The 12,687-nt window shown below is 36.4% G+C and overlaps 1 protein-coding gene across 1 annotated transcript in view; it reads left to right on the top strand.

The window, feature by feature from the left end:
- SLC9B1 (solute carrier family 9, subfamily B (NHA1, cation proton antiporter 1), member 1) overlaps positions 1 to 12,687 on the top strand; it is a 126,676-nt gene that overhangs the window by 26,843 nt on the left and 87,146 nt on the right. Inside the window, exons 2-3 of the mRNA XM_011943237.1 lie at positions 4,942 to 5,011; positions 6,979 to 7,120. Coding sequence (XP_011798627.1) covers positions 4,943 to 5,011; positions 6,979 to 7,120 — 211 coding nt within the window. The 5' untranslated portion in view covers position 4,942. The remainder of the gene's footprint in view (positions 1 to 4,941; positions 5,012 to 6,978; positions 7,121 to 12,687) is intronic.

The following is a 12,687-nucleotide window of genomic DNA, read 5'->3' as shown; positions in this document are numbered from 1 at the left end:
AAGACACAGAGTGGGAAATGATATTGGTTCTTTATATATCCAATAAAAGATTTATATTTTTAATACCTAAAAATAACTCCAACAAATCAATATGAAAATGGGATCCAATACAAAAAAAAATGGACAAGAAATTTGAACACTTTACTAAAGAAGATATTCAAATGGCCAGTAAATATATGAAAAAGTGCTCATTATAGAAATGCAATTTAAATTCATAATGCAATGTCACCACAACAGTTAAAAGAAAAAAGAGACAATACCAAAGTTGACAAAGATCTGAGTAATATTAAAGAGTATTTCATTTAAATTCCAGCTCTGCCACTTGCTAGCTTTTTGACTATATTGAAAGTTAAATTACTTAACTTTTTCGCTTCCATAGTTTGAACATAAAATGGGGATAATAGTATTAAACACCTCATAGAGTTGTTGAGAGAAATGAGGAAGATGATGCATGTTAAGTGCTTACTATAGTTCAACTGGCATCAGCTATTATAATTTAATTCTTATGATAACCAATAAACTGAGCATTACTATATATTTTTTCAGGTAAGGAAATTGAGGCCAATGGAGATAAATCACTTCCCACAGTTACTAAAAGATAAGAGTTGAATACATTTCTTTCTCAGCTCAAAGTCCTTGCTTTTAGGCATACCACCTACCAATTCCACTCTTGGCAGATATATAAAGAGGGTATTGAGTGACTGCCAGTCACAAATATTGCTTGACTCAGTCTCAAGCTTCTCTTATAGCTATTAACCTATAAGTCTGTTATTCAGACCCCTTACCTAGGTTTTGAAGTTCTAATGCATAGTCTGCTTGCCTGGGTTCCAAGCCCTGCTATCCTAATCATTATAGTTACAGATCTTAAAATATGCTGCCTAGTTTCTTGATGTCTCTACTTATATGATTGTTGGTGTTATGTTTGCCTGCTCCTAGTCCATCTGCTTACTTATGTCTCAGCTTCTCCTCATTTAGGACACAGTTCAAATGTCACCTTGATCTCTATCACATGATCCTCATTTATTTTCTGCAGTACTGAAAATGTTTTTTATAGTCTTCCCCTTCCTCCTAATAAGAGTATAAGATCTATGAGAGCAGAAAGCTATATTTCTGTTTTGTTTTGTTTTGTTTGGCTGCTTTACCTTCAGAGACCAGAAGAGTAGGCATTCCAAAATCAGTAAGTACGTAAATTAACTGTGTGTCCTCTCCTCAAAATTTATGTGCACTTCAGCTCAAATTTTTTAATGGCTCTAACTCCCAGCCTGTTTATTCAGAACATGACACAACTTAGGTGATTCACGTACCTCCCTTGTTCTTACCAATTACCTCATAATCTAATAGCTTATGACAAGGTAGTTATTTGATATGGTTTGGTTCTGTGTCCCCATCCAAATTTCACCTTGAATTGTAATAATCCCTATGTGTCAGGGCTGGAACCAAGTGGAGGTAACTGGATCATGGAGGTGGTTTCCCATGCTGTTCTCATGATAGTGAATAAGTCTCATGAGATCTGATGTTTTTTTTTTTTTTTTTGAGACGGAGTCTTGCTCTGTCGCCCAGGCTGGAGTGCAGTGGCCGGATCTCAGCTCACTGCAACCTCCACCTCCCGGGTTCACGCCATTCTCCTGCCTCAGCCTCCCGAGTAGCTGGGACTACAGGCGCCGGCCACCTCGCCCGGCTAATTTTTTGTATTTTTAGTAGAGACGGGGTTTCACCGTGTTAGCCAGGATGGTCTCGATCCCCTGACCTCGTGATCCGCCCGTCTCGGCCTCCCAAAGTGCTGGGATTACAGGCTTGAGCCACCGCGCCCGGCCTGATCTGATGATTTTATGTCTGGCATTTCGCCGGCTTATACTCATTCTCTTTCCTGCCGCCTTGTGAAGAGCTGCCCTCTGCAATGATTGTAAGTTTCCTGAGGCCTCCCCAGCCATGTGGAACTGTGAGTCCATTAAACCTCTTTCCTTTATAAATTACCCAGTCTTAGGTATTTCTTTGTAGTAGTGTGAAAAGGGACTAATGTAAATTGGCATCACAGAGTGGGCTGCTGTTGTAAAGATACCCAGAAATGTGGAAGCGACTTTGGAACTGGGTAACAAGCTGAGGTTGGAACAGTTTGGAGGGCTCAGAAGAGACGAAGATGTGGGAAAGTTTGGAACTTCCTAGAGACTTGTTGAATGGCTTTGACCAAAATGCTGATGGTGATATGGACAATGAAGTCTAGGCTGAGGTGGTTTGAGATGCAGATGAGGAACTTCTTGGGAATTGGAGTAAAGGTCATTCTTGCTATGCTTTAGCAAACAGACTGGTGGCATTTTGCCTCTGCCCCAGAGATCTGTAGAACTTTGAACTTGAGAGTAATGATTTAGGATATCTGGCAGAAGAAATTTCTAAGTGGCCAAGTGTTCAAGAAGAAGCAGAGCATAAAAGTTTAGAAAAATTGCAGCCTGATGATGCAATACAAAAAAAAAAATTTTTTTCTGGGGAAGGAGGTAGAAATTTAAGCCTGCTGCAGAAAGTTGCATAAGTAATGAGGAGTCAAATGTTACTCACCAAGACAATGGGGAAAATATCTCTAGGGCATGTCAGAGACCTTTGTGGCAGCCCCTCCCCTCACAGGCCTGGAGATCTAGGGGGTAAAACGGCTTTGTGGGCTAGGCCCAGGGCCGCCCTGCTCTATGCAGTCTTGGGACATGGTGCCTTGTGGCCCAGCTGCTTCAGCTCTAGCCATGTCTAAAGGAGGCCAGGTACAGCTCTGGCATTGCTTCAGAGGGTGCAAGCCCCAAGCCTTGGCAGCTTACACGTGGTGTTAGGCTGACAGGTGCACAGAAGTCAAGAACTGAGCTTTTGGAACCTCCACCTAGATTTCAGAGGATATATAGAAATGCCTGGATATCCAGGCAGAAGTTTGCTCCAGGGGCGGAGCCCTCATGGAGAACCTCTGCTAGGGCAGTGCAAAGGGAAAATGTGGAGTTGGAGCCCCCACACAGAGTCCCCACTGGGGCACTACCTGGTGAGCTGTGAGAAGACAGCCACCATCCTCCACACCCCAGGATGGTAGCTCCACCAGCAGCTTGCACCATGTGCCTGGAAAAGCAGCAGACCCTCAATACCAGCCTGTGAAAAGCAGCAGACCCTCAATACCAGCCACCACAGAGTGGGACTGTAATTCTGCAGGGGCAGAGAGCTGCCCAAGGCCATGGGAGCCCACCTCTTGCATCAGTGTGACCTGGATGTGCCACATGGAGTAAAAGGAGATCATTTAGGAACTTTAAGGTCTAATGATTGCCCTATTGGATTTTGGACTTGAATGGGGTCTGTAGCCCCTTTGTTTTGGCCAATTTCTCCCAGTACCCCCATTGTACCTAAGAAGTAACTAACTTGCTTTTGATTTTATAGACTCATAGGAAGAAGCGACTTTACTTGTCTCAGACAAGACTTTGGACTTGGGCTTTTGAATTAATGCTGGAATTAGTTAAGACTTTGGGGAACTGTTGGAAAGGCATAATTGTGTTTTGAAATGTGAGTACATGAGATTTGGGAGGGGCCAGCGGCAGAATGATATTATTTGGCTCCTTGTCCCCACCCAAATCTCAACCTTGAGTTATAATAATCCCCACATGTCATGGATGGGACAAGGTATAGGTAATTGGATCTTGTGAGTTAGATAATCTTGAGATTAACTCACAAGATCTAATGGTTTTATAAGTGGCATTTCCCCTGCTTGCACTCATTCTCTCTCCTGCCACAATGTGAAGAGGTCCCCTCCACCATGATTTTAAATTTCCTGAGGCCTCCCAAGCCATGTGAAATTAAATCTCTTTCCTTTATAAATTACCCAGACTCAGGTATCTCTTCATAGCTGCAGGGAAATAGATTAATACATCATTCTAATGACAAGATAATAATTTTGACAGTCACTTCAATCAAAATGGAACTACACTTTAAAGGAATTTAGATCTAAGTTTCTAATAAAAAATTTTAAAGGTTTTTTTTGCTTTAATAAAGTTATAACTTCAGTTTTGATTCTTTATAGGATTTTACACAGTAATATTTTACTTCATTACAGTAAGACAATAGATGTAAAGCAGCTAACATATGGTAGCTACTCAAATGTTAATGTTCCTTTTCATTTCCTTTTTATTAAAATTTTTCATTATTAAAATTGTTTTCCTTTTAGAAAAGTATAGATACTTGAAATGCTACAGGATATGGTAATATAGACTATCTAAAAATTAAAACTTGAAATCTTTAGTTTCGTTCTTAAAACAACTCAAAAATTGAGAGAAGGTATTTTTAAGAAAAGTTACCCTTCCTACATTCAAAGCTAGCAAAGATTACGGAGGAGGTAGAAACAACAGATACTTTAAAATAAAAGTTATCAGAAGTAATTATTCTTTTATTAATCTAGTTTATTATTCTTCAAAATAAAATTTTATAGATAAGTTTAAATGTTGGATCTACAGATCCTTCAAATGGACCACGTAAAAAGATAGTATGTATCAGTAACTTATAGATGTAGGTATTAATGTAGTTGGTCATATTTCATTTAAAATTTTTCTGGAGTCTTTTATGTAGGATCACGACTGAAGATAGATTAAATCAACAGTGGATATTAACTCAAACACACTAGTTCAGTCCATAAAATAAATTTATGTATTTTCTGATACATGATTCTATGATATGGGCCAGCATTATGAACTGTTGAGAAATGTTACATTTCTATATGATAATGGTTTTTAAAACTTATGCATATGGCTTTGGTTAATAATGTTAAAAGATGAATATTTAGATCTGTGTTGACTATAAAGATATCTGACTTGACTATGATACAACTTTAGAACAAAAATCCTTTAAAAAATTAATCCCACTTAACCATGTTTGTTTTCATATGGATTTATAGTTTTGTTTCTTCTTTTAAAGTATTTTTATTTTAAATCTTAGCATGCACGCCACAGAATCAAAAAATGAACATTTGGAGGATGAAAACTTCCAAACATCTACAACTCCTCAGGTGAAAACTTAAAAGTATATTGTAATATATGACATAAAATCAATCTGATCTTAAAATTTATTTTTGAAGTTTACTTATTAGATAGATTTCTTTTATATATCTGGTTAAAAATGAAAAGTGGTAAATTTAAAAATAGCTAGTTATAATGGGTCCTAGGAAATAAGCAGAAATAATGAAACAAATGGAAAGGGGTGCATTTTAGAGCTAAAGAGCACAGATTTTAGGAATAAGGAGAAATGTCGCTTATTATTTCTTGCCACATTCAGGGAAAACTCAGTAACTTAAACGGAGGCAAAGATAAGTCTAGATTAATTAAAATGTTGTGCTGTGTATTCTGAAGAGACTCAAGTTTTTTATTTTTATATTTATGTAGAGCAAGTCATTAGACCTTCTGTTGATCTAGTTTTACTTAGTAATAATTGCTTATAATTAGAATTGTAAATTTCATATATTTTTAAAATAGAGATTTCTATAGTTCTTAACAGTCAAAAAGTCGTTTTTGAAAATATTTTAAATATTCACCATTTATTCTAATTATCTGTGAAGAAGTCATCTTAGTCTATATCAGTTTATTACTAATTCTAAAATAATAAAACTTAAAATAATATGGTTTTACTATATATGACCTTTCACCCACCTTAATAATTCACCATTGTGTCTTTATATGGTAACAGAATTTTCAGAAACAGCCTCTATACCAGAACTCCAATAGGTTAATTATGATCAGATTTGAAGAACTGTGATCTTAAAGAGCTACATAATTCATTTGTAGCCATCAGCTGCTTTGACATCTCTGTCTCCTTAGTGATTACATGTAAAATTCCCTTCCTCAATGTGTCCATGCCCTCTAGCCTTTTTATTGTTTCCTGTGATGATGTGATGTTCCCTCTTTCACTCACTCAAAGTATTATCAAGTCACTCAAATTGCTGGCACACACATACCCACACCCACCCACCCATGACAATCATAAGGCAAATTTGGGAGATTTCTATTGCAGAGTTAACTCTACTCTGGTGTTTTATTGTTGTTATCATTGTTTATGGTTTGTTTTTTACATTGGAAGAAGTTTCTCAATATTCTCATAAACCAAAGAGTCCTGTTTTTTCCAAATCAGCAGTTTCATAATTAGGTTGCTATTAAAAGGCCTGGGAGATTAAGGTATACCCTTGCACTATTTAATATGTTATCTATAAATATTAGTGGAAGCATGCCTGAATTTCTGAAGGCTTGACCTATGTTTCTCTCATTTTTCTTTCAGTTATATAAATTTATCAAATGAGAGGAATCCAAGTAAAATTATATTTCACCTCCTATCTAATTGAGTTATATTTTCATTTCACAAAAGTTTTGGTGAGGCTGGGCGCGGTGGCTCAAGCCTGTAATCCCAGCACTTTGGGAGACTGAGACGGGCGGATCACGAGGTCAGGAGATCGAGACCATCCTGGCTAACATGGTGAAACCCCGTCTCTACTAAAAAATACAAAAAAACTAGCTGGGCGAGGTGGCAGGTGCCTGTAGTCCCGGCTACTCGGGAGGCTGAGGCAGGAGAATGGCATAAACCCGGGAGACGGAGCTTGCAGTGAGCTGAGATCTGGCCACTGCACCCAGCCTGGGCGACAGAGCGAGACTCTGTCTCAAAAAAAAAAAAAAAAAGTTTTGGTGAATAATCTTTGGGATGTGTACAGAGGATGGACCAAACTGTAGGCACCTTTATTCAGTATACACAAATGATTGAAAATGATGGGGACACAAGTCTATAAAAGGTTAAATCAAGGTACCCTGCAAAATACACTACTGTTACATCCCCAAATAGCTACTGATATGGAGCATGAATCTTCTTTTCTATCTGTGATTCCTCGCATTGGCAGTGATAATATAAATTTAATTCCAAACTTTGGTGGTTTAGTACATTCATAAAATTACACAAAAAGTATAGCTCCTTAAAGATTTTCTTGTTTTACTACAGAGTCTCATTGATCTTAGCAGTACTGCACATGAAGAAACTAAAACTGTCCTATCAGATACGGAAGAAATAAAACCACAGACAAAAAAGAAGACATACATTTCTTGTCCTCTAAGAGGAGCATTGAATGTAATTATTACAAATGGTATGTGAAACAAGAAAATGTAAATGAAGAGAAAATGATAAATGTTTGATAAATATTAAAACACGAGACAACAAAGACACTACTTAATCGATATACTCTAGATCAGATGATCAGCTCTGTTACAAGCAATATGTGAACAAAGAGGAAATATTTCCTTGAATCTTTCAAAGACAAAAACAAACACAGAATATTGCCTAGGAAGTGTATGTTTTAATATTTGTCATACTTTTTTATGTTAAATTTTTGGGATTAGAAACATCATTGATTAAAGGGTTTTATTTAAAACCTACTCTGACATTTACTTTTAAGTTAGCTAGAAAGAACATTATAATTATGGAAATATTATGTTTTTTATTAAAATTGGGCCCTAAGTTTTAAAACAACTGCAACCTTGCAAAAAGTTGTGTAATAATTGCTTTCCCACTACAGTTTTAAAGCATATTGTTGTTGTCAGCAAATACTTACGAAGAGATATTCTTGTGGTTTTTTTTTCTAATTATTCTGTTTGATTAAACCTATGACAGAAAGATATTTTGGCTTCAAGAAGTATACAGAATTTTGTTCTCTATAGAGAACAAAAAATTGATTAAAAATGATGAAGCACAAGTAATTGAAGTTTTAAACTTTTATTTTCTTATTTGCTGATTGCTAACTTTAAACTTTTGAAGCAAATTTTATTCATTGATTTTTTTCATTAGTAAAGGTTGCTTTTTAATTTATATCTATATATTGATGGCCTTGAATCAAAGTTTCTGTGAACTTGAATAGTCCTCATCGCCAGTATAAGTGATTGAACTCCTTTGTAAATACACATGTTCCCATGACCTGGTCTATTTAGTAGGCTCTACACAGCAGTTACTAGGAGTAGGGCCAGGACCTATGGAAGAGAAGTAAATGTATTAGTTACCAAACATTATTCACTGATTGTGGATTACAGTTTGCTCAGGAGCTAATAGAGGAGTTCTAGAACATCAGAACTGAAACTTTAGGTTTAGATATAAGTCATTTCCCCCTTTGTTTTCTTTCATTTTTGATTTTGCAGTTTTGGAGACATTTATAGGAAAAGGAGATTTTCTTTGTTTCTATTTGGGGGTGCATATTCTTGCAGTCTCTTTTTTGAAATCAGTCTCTCTCTGTCTCTCTCTCTCAACCCACTCCCTACATTCATACTGTATCCTTTATACACAAAGTATAGAATCTCAACCTCTGGGTATGCTTAGAACATGTCACTGCTAGGAATCCCACTCTGCCGCGTATGCTTAGAACATGCCACTGCTAGGAATCCCACTCGGCCGCATCATGGAATAAGTAATTTACAACCATGTGTAAGTAGAATGAAACAACAAAATAATTTCTTAAAACTGCATAGAGTTTGGATAATAAAAGGAAATAGAACAACATGTTTTTCTGTAAATAATAGTTAATTCACCAATACCACAATGCATACAAGTTAAATTTAAATAAGAAATCTAAACTCTCAAACGCACACAGAAATCAGTCTAATCACATTGAATCATACTGTTTACATACCTTATTTGGAGAGTGGCTTGCTTCATCCCAAATAAATGGATAGTCTAGGACAGTAGATTTAGAGCTTAAGTTATTATTCCTTTTTGTTTCTTTTCAACCTACTTTTAACAAAAATGCTAATGTATTTTATGAAGCTTTTTTTCTTTAAATAAATTAAAGTTTTCTTATATGTCCAACTATGATTTTTAAATAATCTTGGGGACAGAACTTCTCCATTAAAATTTTATTATCAGTTTTATGAAGTTAGCAGTCTTGGAAGTTTAAGGTTCAAAAATAATATCCCAGAAACTTCCAGTTTCCAGTTCTACATGTAAGGAGATCATCACTGTGAGAAGTCATCACTGTGTCCTAAAAACAAATAAAAAGCTGAAGAAACTGAAAAATGAACAACTCTTCTTAAATCCATCAGAGAAGTGAGTCACAGGGCAAACTGCTGCCCAAAAAATAAGAGTGATTAGACTGACAGATTCAGAGAATCATAACTTACAGGAATGAAAACCTCTTTGGGAACCAGGATCAGGGTACAAAAACCTGAATTGTAATTTAAAACTTGGCTGAAGCTCTGTGTGAAAAGTCAAGAGTTAAAAACTCCAGGAGGGCCCCAGTTATGGGATGGGAGAGGCCCACACTTTTTTAAGTTTTACCTTCTGCAACCAACCAGCAGCGGGAGAGGGAAAGTATCAAGAAAGAGAGAGGGTAACCATTGTGAAATATACCACAAGAAGCATTCTGTTCTTCTTACAAAGTCTGCCCCCTGCATTCCCCCCGCAAAAAAAGGCTGAGTGCAGTGGCTCACTCCTATAATCCTGGCACTTTGGGAGGCCGAGGAGAGCAGATCACGAGGTCAGGAGATCGAGACCATCCTGGCTAACACGGTGAAACCCGGTCTCTACTAAAAATACAAAAATTAGCTGGGCATGGTGGCGGATGTCTGTAGTCCCAGCTACTAGGGAGGCTGAGGCAGGAGAATGGCATGAACCCGGGAGGAGGAGCTTGCAATGACCACTGCACTCCAGCCTGGGCAACAGAGTGAGACTCCATCTCAAAAAAAAAAAAAAAATTTTATCAGAGCCTAACCTATACATGTTTTTATCAGAGCCTAACCAACTTAGATCTGATGGATATAAGAAGAGTTGTTGATTTTTCAGTTTCTTCAGCTTTTTATTTGTTTTTAGAACAGAGTGATGACTTCTAATATCCTTACATGTAGAACTGGAAACTGGAAGTCTCTGGGATGTTATTTTTGAACTAAACTTGCAAGACTGCTAACTTCATAAAAACTGATAGTAAGATTTTAATGAATAAGTTCTGTTCCCAACTCTAGTCAGCCTGCTCTAGCCTTCCACATAGTTGAAGGGAAATATTGAACTCTGGCCCCCTCTAACCATCCTGCACCAACTAAGGGAGTGGAAAAAAACTGAAAAGCATTTTTGACATTCACAGCTCAGAGGCACAGGCCTACTAAAAGACTGAGATCTAGTGATAGAACTATAGAATGTCCCCTCCCCCTGCTGCAAACACACACACCTTATCACCACATTACTAAAGTCTTACTTACCACAGGTCCTTTTATTCAGTACATCATGTTCCTCTTTCAACTAAAATTTACAAGGTGTATTAAAAGGCAAAAAACCACAGTTTAAAGAAATGGAGCAAATGTCGGAACCAGACTCATATATGGAAGGTATGTTGGAATTATCAGACCCTGAATTTAAAACAATTATGTTAAATATGCTAACATCTTTAATGGAAAAAAATAGAAAACATGTAAGAACAGATGAGTATTATACATAGGATGAAAATTGTAAGAAAGAAATACCAGATATCAAAAACACTGTAACAAATAAAGAATGCCTTTGATGGGCTTATTAGTAGGCTAGACAAAACTGAGAAAGTATCTCCAGGCTTGAGAATATGCCAGTAGAAACTTCTAAAACTGAAAAAGCAAAAAGAAAAAAATACTGAACAACAATGGAACAGAATATCCAAGAATTGTGGGGTCACTACAAAAGGTGTAACATACATGAAATGGGAATACCAAAAGGAAAAGGAAGACAGAAAGGAACAGAAGACATATTTGAAGCCATAATGACTAGGAATTTCCACAAATGAATGTCAAGCACCAAGTCACAGATTCTGGAAGCCCAGAGAAGACCAAACAGGGTAAATGTTCAAACAAACTACACCTAGGCATATCATATTCAAACTTCAGAAAAATCAAAGATAAAGAAAAAAATATTGAAAGAAGACAGAGGAAGAACGACCTATAAAGGAGCAAAGGTAAGATTTACATCCAACTTCTCATCGGAAACCATGGAAGCAAGAATAGAGTGGCATGAAATATTTAAAATGTTGAGAGAGAGAAAAAACAAAAGCAAAAAACACCAGCCTTAGAATTCTGTATCCTGTGAAACCATCCTTGAAAAGTGAAGGAGAAATAAAGACTTTCACAGATAAACAAAAATTGAAGAACTTTTGTGCCAGTTGACTTGGTTTGCAAGAGATGTTAAAAGATGGTCTTCAGAGAGAAGGAAAATGATGTAGATCAGAAACTCACATCTGTGTAAAAAAGGAAGAATATTAGAAAGGAAATACACAAGGGTAAAATCTTTTTTAAATTCTTAATTTATCTAATAGATAACAATTTGTTCAAATTAATAATAGCAATAATGTATTTATGACTATAGCTTATGTGTAAAGGAAATGAATGAGAGTAATAATATAAGAAATGGCAGGGAGGAATTAGAAATATTATTATAAAGTGTTTGCTCTACATATAAAGCCATATAGTATTATTTGAAAATGGACTTTGACTGGGCACAGTGCCTCACACCTGTAATCCCAGCACTTTGGGAGGTTGAGGTGGACGGATCACTTGAGGTCAGAAGTTCGAGACCAGCCTGGCCAACATAATGAAACCTATCTCTACTAAAAATACAAAAAATTAGCCAGCATGGTGGCAAACACCCGTAATCCCAGCTACTCAAGAAACTGAGGCAGGAGAATCATTTGAACTCAGGAGATGGAGGTTGCAGTGAGCCGAGATTGCACCACTGCACTCCAGCACTCCAGCCTAGGCAAAAGAAGGAAAAAATGAAAAGAAAAGAAAGTAGATTTGTATTACTTGTAAATGCATGTTGTAAACTCTCAGGCAACCATTACAAAAATTTATAAAGAAGTATAATTGATATGCTAACAGAAAATTGAATCATATAAAATGCTCAATGAAAACCACAAAAGGCAGGAAAAGAATGGAAGACAAAAGTAGCAACAAAGAATAAGAGCAATGAATAGCAAACAGGAACAAGCATGATTGATATTAACCCATATATATCAATAATCACTTTAAATGTCAATGGTCTAAATACACTAGGTAAAATACAGAGATTGCTAGAGTGGGTCAAAAATAAGACCCAAATATGTGTTTTTTACAAGATACATATTGATGACGGAAAAAGATGGAGAATCCATTCTAACACTAATAAAAAGAAAGATAAATTAGCTATATTAATTTCACACAGCAGACTTCTAACAATGAGTGTTATCAGGAATAAAGTGGAGCATTACATAATAATAAAAGGGTTACTTATTCAAAAAGACATGGCAATCCTTAATGTATTTGTGCCTAACAAAAGAACATTAAAATACATGAGTCAAGCCAGGCTCATTGGTATGCATCTGTAGTCCCAGCTACTCTGGAGACTGAATAGGACGATTGCTTAAGCCCAGGAGGCCAGCCTGGGAAACATAGTCCCTTTTTCTTAAAAAAAGAACACACGAGTCAAAAACTGATAAAACTATAAGGAGAAAGAGATAAATTTCATTTTTCTAGTTGGAACTTCATTTTCTAGTTGGAACCATCTATCCAAAATGGACAGAGACAGCAGGCAAAAATTCAGTAAAGACATAGTTGAACTCAACAGCATCATCAGTCAACTGGATATAATTGACATTTGTAGACTACTACATCCCAAAAGGGCAAAATACAAATTCTGCTCTAGCTAATATGGAACATTCACGAAGATAGACTATATCCT

This window comes from Colobus angolensis, unplaced genomic scaffold (assembly GCF_000951035.1).
Source record: "Colobus angolensis palliatus isolate OR3802 unplaced genomic scaffold, Cang.pa_1.0 Scaffold217, whole genome shotgun sequence".
Classification (NCBI taxonomy): Eukaryota; Metazoa; Chordata; class Mammalia; order Primates; family Cercopithecidae; genus Colobus; species Colobus angolensis.
This window is presented reverse-complemented; position numbering and strand designations above follow the sequence as displayed.